The 22,244-nt window shown below is 44.1% G+C and overlaps 1 protein-coding gene across 2 annotated transcripts in view; it reads right to left on the reverse strand.

Annotated features, from left to right (window-relative positions):
• Positions 1-153: 153 nt before the first annotated feature.
• slc68a1a (solute carrier family 68 member 1a) overlaps positions 154-22,244 on the reverse strand; it is a 60,473-nt gene continuing 38,382 nt past the window's right edge. The window contains exons 5-10 of one of the 2 annotated variants that reach the window (XR_015079179.1): positions 20,791-20,908; positions 17,908-18,004; positions 12,360-12,531; positions 5,290-5,483; positions 3,497-4,212; positions 154-440 (exon numbers count right to left, since the gene is read on the reverse strand). Coding sequence is in view for 1 of the 2 variants with exons in the window: in XM_085994304.1 (XP_085850430.1) it covers positions 3,959-4,212; positions 5,290-5,483; positions 12,360-12,531; positions 17,908-18,004; positions 20,791-20,908 (835 nt within the window). In the remaining variant the exon portion in view is untranslated. Of the gene's footprint in view, positions 4,213-5,289; positions 5,484-12,359; positions 12,532-17,907; positions 18,005-20,790; positions 20,909-22,244 lie in introns of both variants that reach the window. The other variant, XM_085994304.1, reaches the window with a different exon arrangement.

Raw genomic sequence — 22,244 nt, forward strand, 5'->3', positions numbered from 1 at the left:
CCATCTACCCTACAAATTGGTGTGAAGCAGGACACTAAAGCTGTAGTGCAAACCCAAAGTCAGGACCTGAATGGGGCTCCTTCGCTCCAGAATCAGCTTGGGGACCAATTCTCGATACAACTTGACAGTAGATGCAATTAAAAAGAGTCAGGATCACAGCTTGGAATTTTATTTAACATACAACTGCAAATGGAAAAACTAGATACTCCAAGTCTGCATGGTGCTGTGGTACACAGCGAATTCCACTGGGCTGTACCAAAGGGAGGGCAGACACACATCCACCCCTGAGAGTTTCCAATCTGATGCTGCAGGGAGGAGCAGAGTGTTGGCCTGGCATTTCCTCACAGTCAGTGTGGGAGAGTCTCATACACGTCCGAACTGCTGACTCTGCAGCAGCCTTGGCGGAGGCCTGGGAGCAAGTCTCCTGTCCATCATCCAAGCTAGGGACAGTAAGTGGCATGAGGGTAGCGAAAACCAAGAGGAAAAGAAAACTAGTTATATTACCAAAAGAAACAGTGTCAAGGGACCAGTAAGCAAAAGAACCATCTTACTTTCTAAGTTGAAGTTGTTGCACAAGGCAAGGTATTCAGAACCTGATCCAGCCTCACGCATTCTTCTCAAAATACATGAACTACTTGGTTTCTCAGCACCAATACAAAAATCTGCTATTGATTACATAGTTATGAAAAAAAAAACACAGGAAAAAAAAGAATCCAACTATATGAAGAACTGTTAAAATTAGCAATTATGAACATACAAAAATGACAGTCAGGAAAAGACCAGCTGGTCCATCAAGCCTGCCCCACACTTAAGACGGTCGGAGCAGCAATAACTAGACACTTCCTCCGCTCCGGCCCCCAGACTGCGAAAGGCCAAAAGAGAGGAAAAACCCAGGACCAATAAAAGGGAAAAAATTCTCTGGAAAATAAATATGCAAGAATGCATACAAGTATTTATTTAAAAAAATAATTTATGCACTGAATATAATTGGCATCTCTGGTGATGTTTATTCACTGTGCTATTGCTGATCATAATTAGACATTCAAAGTTAATGCAGCTTTACAAGAGAAATTAAACATATGATTTTAACGCTCTGCGAAGCGCCTTGGGGACATTTTACCACATTAAAGGCGCTATATAAATACAAGTTGTTGTTGTTAAGCACTTAATTTACAATAAAAGTTGGACGAATGAAGCTGGTTTAAGATCTACATGTTTTAAGTGCAATATATCATTCACAACTTATCTCAGCAAATCAGCAACGTCTTCAGAGCTGAGAATTCCATCTGAAACAAACCACACTCAGCTTCCTTCGAGTTTCAGTTTGCACGTTAACCTTGAACACTTATTACACTGCTGGATGATCTGTGACCCCCCCCTTATAAATTAACATGCTCAAGTATGATGCCCATAAACCGTCCTCAAGTTTCACCAAGAGCCTCCATTACGTGAGGCGGACGTTGCCAAATTCTGCAGCCGTAAAACTCACTGAAGCAGAATTTCTTGGTGTACAGCAGTCATGTGCAATGAGTTCACATCTTGGGCTGAAGAAATTACTGGCACATTTGGGACAATTGGCCCCGGTGATGCTGACTACACAAAAGAGCAATATCGAGTTCAACAATTTCAGATCATAACCTCGGCCCCTATCATTTTTATATATTTTTTATTATCCACTTTTGGTTTGTGCCTTTTCCTTTTTTTCCTCTCTCTCCCACATGGCAACTGTCTCTCACTCCGCCAGCACATTTCACACTTCATCCAGAGCCATCCTTTGTTACTTTACCTGTCCTATTACCATCTTGTCTCGCCTTGAATATCTCTTAATGTCTCTTCACCCTCCCACAGACCTTCCCTTTTTGTTATTTCATCCCCTCCCCCATTTCCCAGCCCCCAAACTTGCTTTTTAATGTTTCATTTCTTGCTTTTTTTCCTCAGTTCTGACGAAGGGTTTCGACCTGAAACATTAACTCTGTTTCTCTCCACGGATGTTGCCCTGGCCTGATGAGTTTTTCCAGCGTTTGTTATTTTACACAAAAGAGCAATCTCTCATTACCAGGTCCTCCTCCGCTGTGCTGCTAGAAACAAACTTTACCCAAACCAGAGGCAGATCCAATTTTGTCTCACCCCCCACTGCCTTTATTTTTTCCTCAAGTGAAATCTGTTTCTCATGCAGGCGAGGGTTGTTAATGCTGTGAAATGGAAAATTTCCCATTATGGACACCAAGGGCTCGATTTTCAGTGTGCCGTGGAGGCGGGATTGGAGGTGTGCGGGGGGGGGTTAAAATCCCAAAATCGGGGGTCCCGCCCCCATCCCAGTTTCAAAGGAGGCAGGTACCCGCCCCGCACTGGGACCCGCCTACCCGAGGCGGGAAAGGGATTAGTGCCAATTAACTGCCTGTGAACAGGTAGTTAACAGGTAGTTTTTAGCCTAATCCCTATTTTTAAGGTTGAAGTGTAGGATTCCCAACGGCTCCAAACCACGCCAAGTTGGAGGGGTCGGGCCGTCGGGTTGAAGGGGTCGAGATGTCGGTGTTCAGGTGAGTGATGTGTGCATGAGTGCAAAGGTAAGTGTGCTTGGTGTGTCTAAAGTGATTAAAGAAGTTTAAATTACCTGTACTTACCTTTTCAGCCTTCCTTCCTCTAGGTCCCGGGAGTCCCTCATCTCACCAGCACAGAAAGCAGAATGGCTGCGAACTGTCAAAAGTGACAGCCTGCAGCTTTCTGTGCAGGAGAGATTTCTAACTGAGTCTGTGGAGAAAGACTCCGGTTAGAAGTAAGGCTGTCAGTGTTTGACAGCTTCAAACAGCTGAGAAACGCTGATATTTCATCTGTCAAAACGTCTTGACAGATGAAATTTCAGTCTGTGACGTCACCTGTTGCTGGGTGGCACTTAATTGGTCTGAGCCCCGCTGGGTGGGCTCAACAAGGTCAATCAAGTTAAAAATCGCGTAGATTGGCCGCATCTCGATGGAGGCAGGACTACAACCCCAAAAGTTGTAGTCCCGCCTCCAACCCGACTCCCGAAATGAAAATCCAGCCCCAAGTGTCAGCATTAGGAACACACTCCCAGGTTAGGTATAGCACGGTTAGATTCAATGTAAAGCTCCCTCTTCTCTACAACAACAACGTGCCTCAGCCGCCAACCTTACAGGAGTCCCTCTTCCTGTACCATTGTGGCATTCTGCCGTTTCCTACATCAGCCATCCGGTAGCCTCAACGAGATTGATAATTTAATGCCAAATTAAGAGAAGTTTGGTGCTTGAAGCTTATGCCCACTAGGAACTGAAGCGAGACTCATTTCACATCCAGACAGCAGGGTGGCTTTGATTTGGGTGGAATTTGAACGCAGCTCCAAGAAGTGAAAGACCAATATCTAACCCACTGTATCATCAACTTCCTCCTCCTACCATTATGCACACAACGGCAGTACGATGACGTTACAAAAAGGCACACATGCTCAGTGGGGTACAAAAATCAACATGACAATGCCAACCTTTCGTTCAATCCAATACATCTGCAACTGGCTGGCTCCAAAAAAAAAGCGAGGGATTGATGGTGGAATTATATTCTGCTGAATTTCCCGGCATAGTAAGGGATAACGGACTCTGCAAATCTTAAGACCTTGTGCACTCTTAAGCTATTAAAATGTTCTTAAAAATGTACCCTGGGCTTCAGAGTACAGTGTGTGCTCCCCTCCGGGGAATAAAAAGTCAAGTAAAAAAATTGGTTAGGCACAAGGGTCTTATTAACCATTAGTCTTAAAATACTAGCAATTTGCTACATCGATGAAATCTCCAAAAATTCAGGCTCAAATCATCTAAACAAAAAAATATTGGTCCACTGAAGGTGAAGGCTTCCATATCCTGAGCTGAAGAGGCAGTCATTAAAAAGAGTTATGTCTAATCTACTAGACACGACGGACCTTTGTTGGCTCATGTAGATTCAGGGCGGTGACCTATACCGCTTTAATGTCCTGTAGGCCCTCCTGATATGTGCTCTGCCTCAATGATTTTATCGTCTGGAGTCTTTTACCATGGAGGCTGAACTGGGACCAGGCTAGAAGCTGCAGCACGGCGCACGTGATGGGGATGAAGACCAACAGGTAGAAGCAGCCCTGGCGGATCGCCGTCAGCCAGGCTACATTTGGCTCCACCACTGGCTTCGTGCTCACGATATCACGTAGCGCATCGTGCTGAAAGATGTCATAACCTGAAAAAACAAAAAAATTAGAGATCACTTAGAGAACAAGTGATACAAGAAAAAATACTTTCAAGATAAGAGGAAATATTACCTTAACCCACCTGGTGGGAAAGTGACAGAACCTGACTAGCAGTCAGCTTTATAGCCCGCCCGATTTTACTTTGCAGTGACTTCAATGGAGAGTAAATTTGGGGTGCAAGACGAGCAGCCGATCTGTTCCAGTCAGTTTCCCAGCGGGCGGGTTGGGCCAGATTCACAAACACGGGTTGGAGACCTTGGAAGAGAGATACATGCTGTCCAGGACCCGAGGGAAATCAGCCTCTGCTCTTCAAATAGTGCCATGGGATCTTTAATGTCCACTTGAGGGAGCAGTCAGGGCCTCACTCATCTCACCTGAAGGATGGAATCTCCAACAATGCAGCACTCCCTCGGAACTGCAAGCCTAGACTATGTGCTCCAGTCTCTGGAGTGGGGCTTGAACCCACAATCATCTGACTCGGAGGAGAGACTGCTACCGCTCCAAAGCGGATAGTTACTTTAGTGAAGCAAGCTGCTGTATTCTTGGGAGGGGGAAAAAAAAAGCAATGCAGTTGCTGGTCAGAATAGGCTATTTTATTCCTAAAAATTATTTTGTATGTTATAATGGATTAACTTTTACATCCCTGATCTACTGACAAAAGGAGCTCAAATGTGGGCGAGACCAAAGCTAAGGGCCATAAATATGAGAGTCACTAATAAATCCAATAGGGAATTCAGGAGAAACTTTTTTTCTCCAAGCCGGAGAGTGTTTAGAATGTGGAATTTGCTACCACAAGGAGTAGGGGAGGCGAACGGCATAGATGCGTTTAAGGGGAAGCTAAATAAACACTTGAGGGAGCAAGGGCTAGGCGGCCATGTTGACAGGGTTAGATGAAGCAGGGTGGGAGGAGGCTCGTGTGCAGCATAAACACCTTCGTGGACCAGTTGGCCTGAATGGCCTGTTTTTTGTGCTGTACTGTAGAGAGAGCTGCAGCAGTCAGAAGCCATGACACCAGTTAACAGTCCGCCAGGTCAAATAACTAACTCAATAGCGGTGGAATCAGCTACCTGTGTAAACATACAAAAGCCATGTCCCGATTAATGGGGCAAACGTCTGTCCAGGTTTGGTCACCAAGGCCACCATTCCAAACAGCAGTGCCGATGCCGCCTGCTTCCTCTTGTTCATCACAAAATCTTCATCGACTAGGTCGGCGATGACCAGGTTCAGGAGCTTGCAGGTCCCCTCTGTGAATACCCGGTTACTAGAAAGTGACATGCACAAAAAAGTGTGTTAAAGATGAAGCACAAAATGAAATGAAAAGTTAATTAACAGAGTGGTTTTGAACTTGGAAAAAAAAAAGATATTTCTGCCCAGTGGCAAGGGAAATCATGGGTGGCTTTAATCTACATATAAATTGGGCTAACCAAACTAGTAACAATACTGTGGAGGAGGAATTCCTGGAGTGTTTTCGGGATTGTTTCCTGGATCAATATGTCGAGGAACCAACCAGAGATCAGGCCATCTTAGACTGGGTATTATGTAACGAGAAAGGATTAATTAGCAATCTTGTTGTCCGAGGCCCCTTGGGTCAGAGCGATCATAATATGATCGAATTCTTCATTAAGATGGAGAATGAAGTAGTTGACTCAGCGACTAGGGTCCTGAATTTAAATAAAGGAAACTACGATGGTATGAGGTGCGAGTTGGGTAGAATTGATTGGGGAATGTCACTCAAAGGGTTGACGGTGGATAGGCAATGGCAAACATTCAAAGACCGCATGGATGAACTACAGAATTTGTTCATCCCAGTTTGGCATAAAAATAAAACAAAAAATAGATGACTCAACCGTGGCTAACAAGGGAAATTAGGGATAGCATAAGATCCAAGGAGAGGACATATAAATTGGACAGAAAAAGCAGTAAACTTGAGGATTAGGAGCAGTTTAGGATTCAACAAAGGAGGACAAAGGGATTAATTAAGAAGGGGAAAATAGAATGAGAGTAAGCTTGCAGGGAACATAAAAACTGACTGTAAAAGCTTTTATAGATATGTGAAGAGAAAAAGATTGGTGAAGTCAAGCGTAGGTCCCTTGCAGAATCAGGGGAATTTATAATGGGGAACAAAGAAATGGCAGACCAATTAAATACATATTTTGGTTCTGTCTTCAGAGGAGGACACACAGAACCTCCCAGAGGTGTCAGGGAACATAGGGTCTGATGAAAGGGAGGAACTGAAAGAAGTCAGTATTTGTAGGGAAATGGTGTTAAGGAAATTGATGGGATTGAAGGCCGATAAATCCCCAGGGCCTGATAATCTACATCCTAGGGTACTTAAGGAAGTGGCCCTAGAAATAGTAGATGCATTGCTGATCATCTTCCAACATTCGATGGAATCTGGAACGGTGCCCATGGATTGGAGGGTAGCTAATGTTACCCCACTATTCAAAAAAGATGGTAGAGAGAAAACAGGGAATTACAGACCGGTAAGCCTGACATCAGTAGTGGGGAAAATGCTAGAGTCCATTATAAAAGATGTAATAGCAGAGCACTTGGAAAATAATGACAGGATCGGACAAAGTCAACATGGATTTACAAAAAGGTAAATCATGCTCGACTAATCTACTGAAATTTTTTGAGGATGTAACTGGTAAAATAGATAAGGACCAGTGGATGTGGTGTATTTGGACTTTCAGAAGGCTTTCGATAAGGTCCCGCATAAGAGATTAGCGTGTAAAGTTAAGGCACATGGGATTGGGGGCAAGGTATTGACTTGTATAGAGAACTGGTTGGCAGACAGGAAGCAAAGAGTTGGAATAAACGGCTCTTTTTCCAAGTGGCAGGCAGTGACTAGTGGGGTACCGCAGGGATCGGTCCTTGGACCCCAGCTATTCACATTATATATTAATGATCTAGACAAGGGAACTAGATGTAATATCTCCAAATTTGCAGACGACACAAAGCTGGGTGGGCGTGTGTGCTGTGAGGAGGATGCCAAGAAACTCCAGGATGATTTGGACAGGTTGGGTGATTTGGCAGAAGCATGGCAGATGCAATATAACGTGGATAAATGTGAGGTTATCCACTTTGGTAGCAAAAACAGGAAGGCAGATTATCTGAATGGCAATAGATTGGGAGAAGAGGAAGTGCAACAAGACCTGGGTGTCCTTGTGCACCAGTCGCTGAAGGTAAGCATGCAGGTGCAGCAGGCGGTTAAGAAGGCAAATGGTATGTTGGCCTTCGTAGCGAGAGGGGTTGAGTACAGGAACAAGGATGTCTTGCTGCAGTTGTACAGGGCCTTGGTGAGACCACATCTCGAGTATTGTGTGCAGTTTTGGTCGCCTTATCCGAGGAAGGATGTTCTTGCCATGGAAGGAGTTCAGCAAAGATTCACCAGGCTGATACCTGGGATGGCAGGAATGACGTATGAGGAGAGATTGGGTCGATTGGGCTTGTACTCACTGGAGTTTAGAAGATTGAGGGGGGATCTCATTGAAACTTATAAAATTCTAACAGGACTAGACAGACTAGATGCAGGAAGGATGTTCCAGATGGCGGGGGAGTCCAGAACCAGGGGTCACAGGCTAAAGATAAGGGGTAAGCCATTTAGGACAGAGATGAGGAGGAATTTCTTCACCCAGAGAGCGGTGAACCTGTGGAATTCACTACCACAGAAGGCAGTTGAGACCAATTCATTAAATATATTCAAGAAGGAGTTAGATATATTTCTTAAGGCTAAAAGGATCAAGGGATATGGGGAGAAGGCAGGGACAGGGTACTGAATTTGGATGATCAACCATGATCTCATTAAATGGCGGAGCAGGCTCGAGGGGCCGAATGGCCTACTCCTGCTCCTATCTTCTATGTTTCTATCATATCAATCTTATGAGAAGAAACATGGACAGTGTAGTTTCCATTTTGTAGAACTGTGTGGTAGTACAGGCAAATACATTTCCAAAACATGTATAATGAACAAACTACATATTTATATAGCACCTTTTGAACCTCAAGACATCCCAAAGAGTTTCACAGCCAATTAAGTACTTTTTGAAGTACAGTCATGGTCATAATGTTTGGTTTTAAAGCACTTTGGGCTGTCCGGAGGTCGCAAAAGGCACTATATAAATGCAAGTTTGTTCGTTATACTGGCATCTGTGATGGTGGGGACGACAGGAGGACAATGAGACAGAACATCCACTTGGCACTTCTGGCTGAAGGTGATTGCAAACACTTCAGCCTCATCTTTTACACTCAGATGCTGGGCTCTGCCATCATTGAGGATGGGGATGTTCATGGTGCCTCCTCTTCCTCCCCCCCCGTTATTTGCTAAATTGTAAACCACCATTCACGACTGGATGTGACAGGACTGCAGAGCTTTGACCTGATCCGTTGGTTGTGGGATCGCTTAGCTCTGTCTATAGCATGCTGCTTTTGCTGTTTAGCATGTATATCCGTCCTGCGTTGTAGTTTCATCAGGATGGCACCTCATTTTCAGGTAGGCCTGGTGCTCCTCCCAGCATGCTGTTCTACATGAGTGAGGCAACGAGGTTACAGATTGTTTTGGTATACAGTCGGCTGCTGTTGATGGCCCACAGTGCCTCATGGATGCCCAGTTTTGAGCTGGGAGATTTGTTCTGAATCTATTCCGTTTAGCATGATGGTAGTGCCACACGACACAATGGAGGATGTCCTCAGTGTGAAGAAGGGACTTGGGTCAGCACGAGGACTGTATGGTGGTCACTCCTACCTTTGCTGTCATGGACATACGCATCTGCAACAGGTAGGCTGGCGACGACAAGGCCAAGTAAATTATTCCCTTGTGTTGGTTCACTCACTACCTACTGCAAAGCCCAGCCTGGCAGCCATGTCCTTCAAGACTCAGCCAGTGGTGGTACCACCATGCCCCTTTTATTGATGGACACTGCAGTCCCCCACCCAGAGTACATTCTATGCCCTTGTTACCCTCAGTGCTTCCTCCAAGTGGTGTTCAACATGGAGGAGTAAGGATTCATCAGCTGAGGGAGGTAATCAGGAGTGCTTGAACTGATTTGGGGGAGGGGGCGGTAGAGAGAGATAAATTCAACTTTTATAAAAGTTAAACGTAAATAACTGAAGGACATAAGAGCACAACTGGATCAATGTTTGAACTCGCTGTATCCATATATGTTTACCAGCACGCAATGGAATCAGGAATTTTAAATAGAACTAGGCACTTTAATGAATTCCTGGCAATGCTAATTACATAGTCATCATAGTAATAAGGCAATGATAAACAATATTAAGCTCATTAATAGCAACTAGAGTAACAAAATTAACCTCCGAAAGGCACAGATTTTTCAGTTACAGAACACCCAAAGACAAGACCAAGGGTCGAGCAGAAATGCTTCCTAAATGTAAACCGCAACATATTTTACAATATGGGAGGAAGGAATGCTTGTTTTGTCACTTTTGTTTGTGTTCTCGTTACTAAGGAAAGAACTTGTTGTTCATTCCATATACTTCTGATCCAATGGCCAACAGACACAATGTAACAGTCACTCAAGATTAAATCAGTTATTTTTGGGATCTGTTCTCAATACATCATCATTATTTGATTCCAATACATATACCTCTTTAAAAGCTACCATGACAACAACAGTCAATATAGAAGGACCTAGTAATATCAAAGTAAAATGGACAGCATGACCAGAAATTCAGACTTCTATTAGTTTGTAGCAGCACCATGGGAGCCCATTGTACTGCTATGTGGCTCGCGTCTTTAGCACATGGTGCGGCACTGTAGCTGTGGGAGTATGTTGACTGGCACTGTATTTTACTGGTTTTGTTTGTTCAGCAAGACTGGACTTTCAGTTCATTAATTTTCAATAGAGTGTGGTGCTATTGAATCTGGAAATTTTTGTTGAGGATTTGGTTATAAACACAAACCGTTGAGCAAAAAAAAATAGCATAAATTTCATTTGTTATTTTGAAATTGTGGGGAGTTGGAAGAAGTCAAAATGCCTATTCAGCTCCTTTTTGAAATTCTGGTTTGCTTACTAGATTTGGTCCTTAGCGGTGACATCTGATCTCCATGTGAGGGGAACATGTGAGCAACAGTGATCACAGAATAACCAGATGAGAGTTGTTTATGCAAATCGCTCCCGCAGATAATTTAATGCTCGTGCCAGGTTTCACGAGTGCAAAATTTTCAAGAATGAGGGGGGATTTGGAAGAGGTTAATTGGACAGGAATAACTATAGTACAGAAGAAAAATTGAATTCTTTTAAATAAGAACATAAGAAATAGGAGCAGGAGTAGGCCAATCGGCCCCTCGAGCCTGCTCCGCCATTCAATAAGATCATGACTGATCTGATCCTAACCTCAAAGCTTCTATCACTCTCCATCCCACCCGAACCCATGTGATCTCCCGGGAGAGGCGAAAAACCAGATAAAAACCCAATGGCCAATTTGGGAGAAAAAATCTGGGAAATTCCTCTCCGACCCATCTAGGCGATCGAAACTCGTCCAGGAGATCACTCTGTCCCTATATTTTCTACAGTACTTACCTTCTGTAAAGGCGATCTCCACCCCAGCCAGGAACAGGAATAAAACCATCTCCTGAAATCTAACACAGAATTAGAACACAAGAAGTAGGAGCAGAACCAGGCTACACGGCCCCTGGGCCCGCTCCACTACCCACAGGGCCATGACCATATCGAACCTAGACTCATGTCCAATTTCCTGCCCGCTCCCCGTAACCCTTAATTCCCTTTACTTCTAGGAAACTATCTATTTCTGTTTTAAATTTATTTAATGATGTAGCTTCCACAGCTTTCTGGGGCAGCAAATTCCACAAACCTACCACCCTCTGAGTGAAGAAGTTTCTCCTCATCTCAGTTTTGAATGAGCAGCCCCTTATTTTAAGATTATGCCCCCTAGTTCTAGTTTCACCCATCATTGGGAACATCCTCACCGCATCCACCCGATCAAGCCCCATCACAATCTTATATGTTTCAATAAGATCTATACTTAGACAGGGAAGCCATGCAAGTGTGTTGAATTAAAAGAATGGTCTATGGTAAAGTGAAGCCTAAATGGCTTGATCAAGATATCTGTAGATATATTAACTGTAAAAACTATTTTACCAGATATAATGAAAATAGCGCTCAAAAGAATAGGGACAGGTCTAAGATCCAGTTGAGGTTAATGGTCAATATAAAGCAGTGGAAAAGATCGAGGATAGATGTGGTAGTGACGAGAAGGTCTTTTTCATCTCATTGCTGTTTGTGGGACCTTGCGAAATGGCTGCTGCTGTTGTAGCAGTCACAGCACTTCATTGTATGTAAAGTGCATTAAAATGTTTCTGATGAGGCACTACATAGCAGCAAGTGTTTAAAAAAAAGTCATTCATTATTTGTGAAACATTGCTGGCACAGAATGGCTATTGCATCTGCCCACTTAATAATCGCCGCACTTCAAAAGTAATTCAGTGTGTGAATTACTTCTACATCTTTCAGTGCAATTAAATGCTACATAAATGCATATTTCATAGTGTAAACTGTTAAGTTCAAAATGGCAAAAATGAATAAGTTCAAGTATTTATTAATGTTAAATACCAGTTTTATAGGATTTAAAGAGACAATGAGTCAGTGCTTCGGGTTAAAAATGGCAACATCTTCCTCAAGACTAATGCAGCACTCGCCATTGTATAGTTTTAAACAATATGAGGGGGGATTTTTTTTAATTTTTTTTTTATAAAGTCTCAGTCAGGACAACTGCAGCTAAGATTGTGCAGCCTATAGTGACACTGCTCAATAAATAATCTTAATATGGTTAGCATCAATTGTGTAGCCAGCTCCTGAAGTGTAAAAATCTGAATTCTTGCTTTTTGGGTGGGGCGGAGGGCCAACATCCATGCACCTGAAATGGGGCTTCCTGGGGGCAGTGAAGGGCAAGAAGTGGCCAGAATCAAAAAAAGGGACAGATGTCCCCAATTTCCTTTTCTTCAGCTTTTCAACAAGACAATTAAAGAACGTTGCTTAAAATTTGACACTGTTGCTTTTCATTGGTAACTAGACCAACAAAATTACTGATCATGGATCAACACACTTAGCAAATGTTTTCCAACTTTGCAAGTTTTGCGGAGGAACTGCTGCTATACCTGGCTATGAAGAAACAAAGCAAGTAGATCTGATCTGGTCCCGCCAGCAACATGATCAAGCTCAGCACCAGTTTCAAGAAGAACAACCATCGGATAACCACATACACTCCAAATCTGTGGCACAGTGACAGGAAGTACAGGTTGTTTAAATGTGGAGCAATGTACGATGCACCTAAAAAGAGGGAAAAAAAGCGGTTTTAAATTTTTCTCCATTTTATTCCATTCTTTGAGCATTGCTCTGCGTTTCCCCCTCCAGCCAGAAGGAAAAATAAAAATCTAGCCTTGCTCACTTCTTCACAATTCAGTTCTACAAACAAGCTGGTGAACGCATTGAGCAGACTACAAGTTCATCTGAACCTTAAACCGAGGGCCTGTACGTTTAAGATTTAATTTGCTTCAGCGTCGGCCTTGGGCTCGGTGGCAGCACTCTTGTCTGAAGGTCATGGGTTCAAGCTCCACTCCAGACACACGAGCACATAATCCAAAGTGACACTTTAGTGCAGTACTGAGGGAGTGCTGCACTGTTAAAAATGGCATCTTTCAGAGGAGATATTAATTGAGACCCCCATCCTGCCCGCTCAGGCGGACATTAAAAAACAATCCATGGCACGATTCAAAGAGCAGCATGGGAGATCGCCCAGTGTGCTGTCCATCATCCTTGGAAACAGGGGTGGTGCCAGAGGACTGGAGAATTGCAAATGTTACACCCTTGTTCAAAAAAGGGAGTAAAGATAAACCCAGCAACTACAGGCTGGTCAGTTTAACCTCGGTAGTGGGGAAGCTTTTAGAAACAATAATGAGGGACAAAATTAACAGTTGTAGGCGGTTTTTACATTCCTTTAACCCAGATCCTGCCGCTGGTCACCAGGAGAGGTAAACAGTTTTTGATCCTAGCTCAATTGCTAGACGGACGGTTCGAATCGCCCCCGCCTTACAAAAGTTCTATACCCGGGAATTATTATTCAGAGTGTAAAGGAAATAAGTCACAGACAGGAATGCTTCGGTGAAAAATCAAACTTGTATTTATTTGATCTAACATACACTGGCTAAAACATGCACTATTAAATGAAATCACAATCCCTGTGGAGAATAAAAATCCAGATTACAATCAACATACATACAGTACAAATCTGGAGCCTATAACAAGCAGTAATTCCCTTATTGCTATGGTGGATGCTGATTCCACCCCGACCAACGAATTACCCAGTCGCATAAACCCCTTTCACCTGGCTAAACCAAACGAAGCTCCCACCCTTGTAGTAGCCCAAAAACTTCACTTCTGGAGAGACCTTAAGCCCCCTACACCTCACCCAGCTTGCCTGGGATATCTGGTTACCGGCTTGGCTCACTGAAGACTGTGCTTATCCCAGTTTCGATCACTCTGCTCGTCAGCTTCTCTGGTCTCTTGTCTTGTTGGAGCAGGGAGCGCGAGAGAGAGAATGGTGGAGAAGAATTTATCTTTATAGATGTCTGCCTGTCTTTTCCCACCAATCTTAAAAATCCATTTGCTTCTGAGCACTCCGGTGCTAAATCTGTGATGAGTCATCCTCAGACCCATGCGTATTGGGTTAATGACCCCAAGTCTGGGACATATCTTTCAGTCTTTGCTGGGTGAGCTAGTGGGTTCATTGTTCTCACCTCCATCTCAGAAGAGAAGCAGAAGTGTTTTTGCATTTTAGAATGGTTTTTCTGATCAAGTTCAATGGCCCACTTCCTTTTTCCAGGACTGTCAGGCGAACCCATGCATACTGGAGGATAGCAAAATACTGCAGATGCTGGGAATCCAAAATAGCAACAGAAAATGCTGGAAAAACTCAGCAGGCCAGGCAACATCCGTGGAGAGAAATTTAAAGTCGACGTTTCGGGTCGAAACCCTTTTTCAAAACAGGATACTGGATGAGTTCTTTTGTCACAGCCAACTGCCATGTGTTCTCTGGAGTTTTAACAAAACCAGTCTTTCACGTACCTGCACAGGGCGATCCCATAACAGGGAAAATACCCTCAGAAAAATCCCATAAAGTCCACAAAAAAATATTCTTGACTGAATCCATTCTTCAGAGAGTTTGCAATCTCTTCACAGTGACTTGGACAAGTGTGCAATAATTAAGGAAAACCAGCATGGATTTGTTAAAGGCAAATTGTGTTTAACCAACTTGATCGAGTTTTTTGATGAGGTAACAGGAAGAATTGATGAGGGCAATGCGGTTGACGTAGTGTACATGGATTTCCAAAAGGCATTCGACAAAGTGCCGCATATTAGGCTTGCCATCAAAGTTGAAACCCATGGAATAAAAGGGACAGTGGCAGCATGGATATGAAATTGGCCAAGTGACAGGAAAGAGTGTTGGTGAACGGTTCTTTTTCCAGACTGGAGGAAGGTATAGAGTGGTGTTCCCCAGGGGTCGGTACTAGGACCACTGCTTTTCTTGATATATATTAATGACTTGGACTTTGGCGTACAGAGCACAATATCAAAATTAGCAGATATGACAAAACTTGGAACTATAGTGAACAGTGAGGAGGATAGTGATAGACTTCAAGAGGACAGAGACAGGCTGGTAGAATGGGCAGACACGTGGCAGATGAAATTTAACACAGAAAAGTGTGAAGTGATACATTTTGGTAGAAAGAATGAAGAGAGGAAATATAAACTAAAGGGTACAATCCTAAAGGGGGTGCATGAACAGAGAGACCTGGGGGTATATGTGCACAAATCATTGATGGCGGCAGGGCAGGTTGAGAAAGCAGTTAAAAAAGCTAATGGGATCCTGGGCTTCATGAATAGAGGTTTAGAGTACAAAAGCGTGGAAATTATGATGAACCTTTACAAAACACTGATTCGTCCTCATTTGGAGTACTGTTTCCAATTCTGGGCACCGCACTTTAGGAAGGATGTGAAGGCCTTAGAGGGTGCAGAAAGATTTACGAGAATGATTCCAGGAATGAGGGACTTGTGGATAGACTGGAGAAGCTGGGGTTGTTCTCCATTAGAGCAAAGAAGATTGAGAGGAGATTTGATGGAGGTGTTCAAAATCATGAGGGGTCTGGATGGAGTAGATTGGGGGAAACTGTTCCCATTGGCAGAAGGGTCGAGAACCAGAGGAGACAGATTTAAGGTGATTGGTAGAAGAACCAAGGGTGACATGAGGAAAAATCTTTTTACTCAGCGAGTGGTTAGGACCTGGAAATGCACTGCCTATGGGGGTGGTGGAGGCAGACTCAACCATGTCTTTCAAAAAGGGAGTTGGATAAGTACCTGAAGGAAAAAAATTTGCAGGGCTACGAGGAAAGGGCAGGGGAGTGGGACTAGCCGAGGTGCTCTTGCAGAGACGGCACGGGTTCGACCGGCCGAATGGCCGCCTTCTGTGCTGCAACCATCCAAGATTCTATGATCATTCAAGCCTTAAATCAACAGATTATCTGGTCATTTATCTCATTGCCATTTGTGGGACCTTGGTGTGTGCATTACAACTGCAAGTACACTTCTGAAGTACTTCATTGTCTGTAAAGCACTTTGGGATGGCCCAAGGTTGCAAAGGCGCTATACAAATGCAAGTTATTTATTTATTTCTAACCTACTTAGCCATCTTAACCCGGTTAGTTATTTACGTAGTCACATCCCTCTCCCAGGCCACTGTCTGAGGCTGAACCAGACCGTTTGCAACCTTAACGTCCTATTTGACCCGGAGATGAGCTTCCAACCCCATATCTGCTCCATCACCAAAACCGCCTACTTCCACCTCCAACACTGCCCCGCCTCAGCTCATCCTACTTGAAGAGATTGCAAACTCTCTGAAGAATGGATTCAGTCAAGAATATTTTTTTGTGGACTTTATGGGATTTTTCTGAGGGTATTTTCCCTGTTATGGGATCGCCCTGTGCAGATACGTGAAAGACTGGTTTTGTTAAAACTCCAGAGAACACATGGCAGTTGGCTGTGACAAAAGAACTCATCCAGTATGCATGGGTTCGCCCGACAGTCCTGGAAAAAGGAAGTGGGCCATTGAACTTGATTAGAAAAACCATTCTAAAATGCAAAAACACTTCTCACCTCCATCTCAGAAGAGAAGAACAATGAACCCACTAGCTCACCCAGCAAAGACCGAAAGAGATGTCCCAGACTCAAGGCCATTAACTCAATATGCATGGGTCTGAGGATGACTCATCACAGATTTAGCACCGGAGTGCTCAGAAGCAAATGGATTTTTTAAGATTGGTGGGAAAAGACAGGCAGACTATAAAGATAGATTCGTTTCCACCATTCTCTCTCTCCCGCTCCAACAAGACAAGTACCAGAGACGCCGACGAGCAGAGCGATTGAAACCGGGGTAAGCACCGTCTCCAGTGAGCCGAGCCGGTAACCAGCTATCCCAGGCAAGCTGGGTGAGGTGTAGGGGGTTTAAGGTCTCTCAGAAGTGAAGTTTTTGGGCTACTCCAAGGGGGGAGCTTAGTTTGGTTTAGCCAGGCGAAAGGGCTTTATGCGACTGGGTAATTCGTTGGTAGGGGTGGAATCAGCGTCCACCATAGCAATAAGGGAATTACTGCTTGTTATAGGCCCCAGTTTTGTACTGTATGTATGTTGATTGTAATCTGGTTTTTATTCTCCACAGGGATTGTGATTTCGTTCAGTAGTGCATGTTTTAGCCAGTGTATGTTAGACCAAATAAATACAAGTCTTGTAAAAACCGCCTACATACTCACACCCTCATCCATGCCTCCGTTACCTGTAGACACGACTATTCCGGAGTTATCCCCGGTGTCCTGTTTATCCCTCAATCAACATCACAAACAGATTATCTGGTCATTATCACGTTTCCTACATTACAAGCGACTACAAAAGTACTTCAAAAAGTGCTTCATTGGCTGTAAACTGCTTTGGGCGTCCTAAAAAGGCGCTATATCACAGAATCACAGAATCAGAATCACAGAAACCTCACAATGCAGATAGAGGCCATTTCGGCCCATCGAGCCTGCACCGACACATATCCCACCCGATCCCCGTAACCCCTACACCAACACATATCCCACCCTATCCCCGTAACCCCACGTATTTAATCCCCCTAACACTAAGGGTCAATTTATCATAGCCAATCAACCTAACCCGCACATCTTTGGACTGTGGGAGGAAACCGGAGCACCCGGAGGAAACCCACGCAAACACGGGGAGAATGTGCAAACTCCACACAGACAGTCGCCCGAGGCCGAATTCGAACCCGGGTCCCTGGCGCTGTGAGGCAACAGTGCTAACCACTATGCCACCGTGCAAGTTTTTTTTTACTCCAATACTTTTCTGGTTGGCAATAAAGCTGACTTTGCAACCCATCTTTATCTTTACTGTACTACTTCACCAAATAGCAGCACAAACAATTTCTCTGAAAAAAACACTGCCACATACAAAAAGAAACTAACTCTCCTGTGGCTGATTCCTCCAATGCCAATACAGCTTTCTCTCAATGTGTCACTTCTTCACCACTTACTCCGACTGGAAAAAAACTCGCATTTGAACTGGTCAATTATCAGCTCTACGGTCACAGTCAATGGTGCTTACCTAGGAGAAAGGAACCGGTGGAGAGCGAAATCCTGTCCGAAAGGAGATGCTCCAGAAACAGTGGGAAGAAATTACTGTTGAAGTGGCAGTGAAATACCTTTTAAAAAAAAAAAAAAAAGTTGGCATTTAACAACATATTAAGTCAGTTGATCTCAGGAAAATGTCTTACTTCACTAAAGTTCCATACAACCAAATTTCTGCTGTTTTCATATTTTTCTGTCTGAAATATTACTGTGATGATGATGATCCTGTTTGCGATTCTTTCTCCTCCACCTGAGCTGCTCTTGCCCCTCCGACAGCAGCAGTTCACATCGAACCATTGTGGAATAGCACACAGATCCTCCAACGTGCCATGGTATGTCAAATTATTTTATACCTTGTGTATTTGACTCAGGCGTTCCGTTATGCTTTGGATTTTTCTTGTGAAATGCATCAAAAGTGTTATACAGGGCTGAAATCCTTTCCTGTTACAATACCTCAAAAACTGTGCATTGTAACCCAGATCTATCATTTGCTGGAGAGAGAATAGAACCATTGCACAAGAGACCATTGTATAAGAGCCCATCTCCCAACATCCAACTACCAAGTGCACAAAAATAAACGAATATCTTGGGTTATTTAGAGACAACACTGCCATTCTCCCCTAACCGTTTATCGCATGAGACGTTAAACTGAGGCCCTGTCTGCTTTCTCAGGACGCAAAAGATCCCACAGCACAATTTTGAAGAGCAGGGTGGTCCTGGGTCAATATTTATCCCTCAATTAACATCACAAACAGATTATCCGGTCATTATCACATTGCTGCTGTGTGCATATTGGCTGCCGCGTTTCCTACAGTACAACACTCAAAAAGTACTTCATTGGCTGTAAAGCGCTTTGGGACGTCCGGTGATCGAGAAAGGCTCTATATAAATACAAGTTTTTTTTTATATAAAGGGGGCTGCTGGAGTCCACCCCACTGCTCTAGCCTGTTGCCCTCCCCTTCTTAGTCCCAAGTATCCTTCCACCTTCCCTCGCAGAGTCTTGAGACTGCCCTAACTTATTAACCAGTCTTTCCCAATTCATACTATCTAGGAGTGCATCCTCTCAGTAGAATCTCCAAAGGCAGGGTGAGCGGACTGCAGCTTGGAAGTCTCAGAACATTTTTTTTCCCCCCTTGAAGATTAGGGAATGTTACAGAACTGACAATTCTCCACACTTTGTACACCAAGTGTCAGCATCAAGCAGTCTCAGGTCAGGTATTGCTGGATACAGAGTGAAGCTTTGAATGAAAATGAACTGGTCAACTGTAAACAGAAGTGTGAATTTTCTTTCACTATATCTAGGCAATGCTGACTTCTGACCAGATATATCCAGGTCATGTAAAAAGTTGATTGGTATGTTTTGATTCACTTTTACGGTGCAGACATTTACATACAAGTCACCTAAGCTGAGATTTTTTCTCTCTCCAACTACAATATAGTTACTTGGGTGACTTCAGTGGAGCCATCTGTCAACAGGTGATTAAGTCCAAGATATCACAAGAGATTTCTTGGCATTCAGCAATACAAATCACAAAGGCTGTTCACTTCCACCGCTGTAACCGCGCCCACCTCCACCACAAGCTATCCGCTGCTGAAACTCTCATTCATAGCTTGGTTACCCCCAGACTCAAGTATTCCAATACTTTCCTGACTGGCCTCCCATACTCCACCCTCCGCTCATCCAAAACTCTGCAGCCCGTATCCTATCCACACACCCAGCACCCGTGTGCTCGCTGATCTACAGTGGCTCAAGGCCCCCCAATGCCTCAAATTGTCATCCTCCTGTTTAAAATCCTTCATGTCCTTGCCCCGCTCTCCTCCAGCTCTACAATCCTCCTGTACTCTGACTCTGGTCGTGCAGTGGGGAAAAGAGTTAAACTGACATCGCTGGCAGTTTCACTGAATGGTGTAATAAAGACAATAATTTAATAGGCCTTTTGCAGTAGTAAGCTTTTTCTAAGTTGATAACATAGTCGGATGTGGAAACCATAAGAGGCCTAAGGGGATGCAAGTTCTGTTCTGGCAGGAAAGTAAAACAATGAAAGAAGCCCAGAGAGGCAGGAAAGGAGGACAATGAACCAGAAGTACAACGTTGATGAGACCCATCTGGCATAAACAAAGGCCATAGGTGCAACAACAGCTTGGGGGAGAATGGCCGATAATAAAGGCGGTACTTTAATGTAACGCGGCATAGGCAACCAATCAGTGAAGATGCATGCGGGCCAAGGTCCAATCAGGCGGCAGGAATGAATTTTGAATGAGCTGGACGTGTGTTGTAATGTATAAAAATGTAGTGTTTGCTGTACCAATTTGGAAAGGTCTGGCTAAGACAGAGCAGGCTGTCTCCCCACTGGTGCAATAAAGACAACTTGACTATCGATCTAAAACCGTGTGTCGAGTGTTGGTTTAAAATACTCCACAACAGGCCGCTTGCGCATCACCCCTCCTCTTGCCCCACTACTGGCGGCTATGCCATCAGCTGTCTAGGCCCCAAGGTCTGGAATTCCTTCGGAAAACCCCTGTGCCTCTCTACAACTCTCTCCTTTTAAGACCCTCCTTAAAACCCACCTCTTTGACCAAGCTTTTGGTCACCCCTCCAAATATTTCTTCGGCTTGACATGCACTTTTGTGCTATTACACCTCTGTGAAGCACTTGGGACGTTTTACTACATTAACGACGCTATATGAATGCAGGTCGTTGTTGTGCAATACTGGAGGTGTTATTCTGCACTCCTTGCATGTTTAGACAACATTAGCCGACATGCTCTGCCAAATTTTTCATCGTGAAACGCTGGGAAATATTTAGGACCAGGCTGAAACTGAAAAGGAATCCCATGGAAAGAAGTTCAGCTGAACTCACCTGCACCAGGTTCATGGACACAAACCAAGCAAAGTTCCGGTGCCTGGATAGTTGCTTCAGGTATTCTGCCAGCGTCAGTGTCTGTTCCTGAGCAAGAGGCGCTTGACTAATGTACAACCTATGCAGAATCCAGAATAAACGATTGCATTAGAAAAGTCACTTTAGTGGTTAATTTGAGACCAGTACAGATCCTGGATGTCCAAAACACACAATTCCCCTCTCCTCCCATTTCCGCTATGAGTCAGGAACTTTGCAGTCCTTAAGAATAATTTTCAACTACCCACTTAAGAAAAATTCTGAGGGAAGAGGGCAAGTTGAGAGAGAAATTAGAGTACAGTACTATTTTTCAACAAAATTATTGTACTTTAATAAACAACCATTTCATCAGTTCTGTGTTTTAACCTTTATCATGTTTTCCACAAACTTCTTGTTTTAATTCAAGGCTTGGACAGTGAAAGTAGGTTAAGTGTAGGGGTAGTGAATAACCATTTTAATTTACAGAAGCATCCCGCTGCAACTGAATGTCGACAGCTTGCATTGATATAGCAGCTTTAACCTCCCAACGTGCTTCAGAGATGTAAGGGAAAAATGGATGCCGAGCTAAAGGAGGAGATATCAGGAAGGGTGACCAAAAGCTTGGTCAAAGAGAGAGTTTTAAAAGGAGGAGGGTGGTGTAAAGGTGGAGGAATTAAGAGAGGGGCTTCCAGAGCGTGGAAGCTATCGATTGACAGGAACAGCCACTAATGATTGCATGAGAGTCCAGAGTCAAAGAAATGGAGAGCTCGGGGTGGGAGGCTGTAGGAGGATAGCGTATGGGAGGAGAGAAGCCATGAAGTTATTTAAACACAAGGATGAGAACTTTAAATTGGAGGCGATGGGAACCAGGAACCAACGTAGGTTAGCAAGGGCAGAGATGATGGATGAGTGGTACCTGGTGCAGGAGATGACACAGGTAGTGGAGTGGTAAGGGTACGGGAGTTTGTGGTAGGGGCCAAAGTTGATGGGTTTGGTCTTTCCAATCTTTAATTGGAGGAAATTGCGACTTGTCCAAGACTGGATGCGGACAAGCAGTCTCACAACACAGAGGCAGTAGAGGGGTTGAGAGAGGTGGTGGTGAATTAGAGCTGGTGTCGTCAGCATGCATGTGGAAGCTGAACCCATGTCTGCAGACGGTGTCACCAATGGCCAGCGTATAGATGAGAAAGAATGGACCAAGGATAGATCTTTGGGGGGGGGTGGCACTCCAGTGGTAACAGGAAGGGGCTGGAAGAGAAGCCATTGCCGGAGCTCGTGTGGCTATGATCAAATAGACAAGAATTTTACTGAGAAAGGGCAGTCCCACCGAGCTGGACAGCGGAGGATAGGTATTGGAGGACAGTGTGGTTGAACTGTGTCAAAAGATGCAGAGAGTTCAAACATCATGGAGGAGAGATAGTGCGCCATGGTCACAGTCA

This window comes from Somniosus microcephalus, chromosome 8, assembly GCF_052327205.1.
Source record: "Somniosus microcephalus isolate GS21.2 chromosome 8, FLI_Smic_1.0, whole genome shotgun sequence".
Classification (NCBI taxonomy): domain Eukaryota; kingdom Metazoa; phylum Chordata; class Chondrichthyes; order Squaliformes; family Somniosidae; genus Somniosus; species Somniosus microcephalus.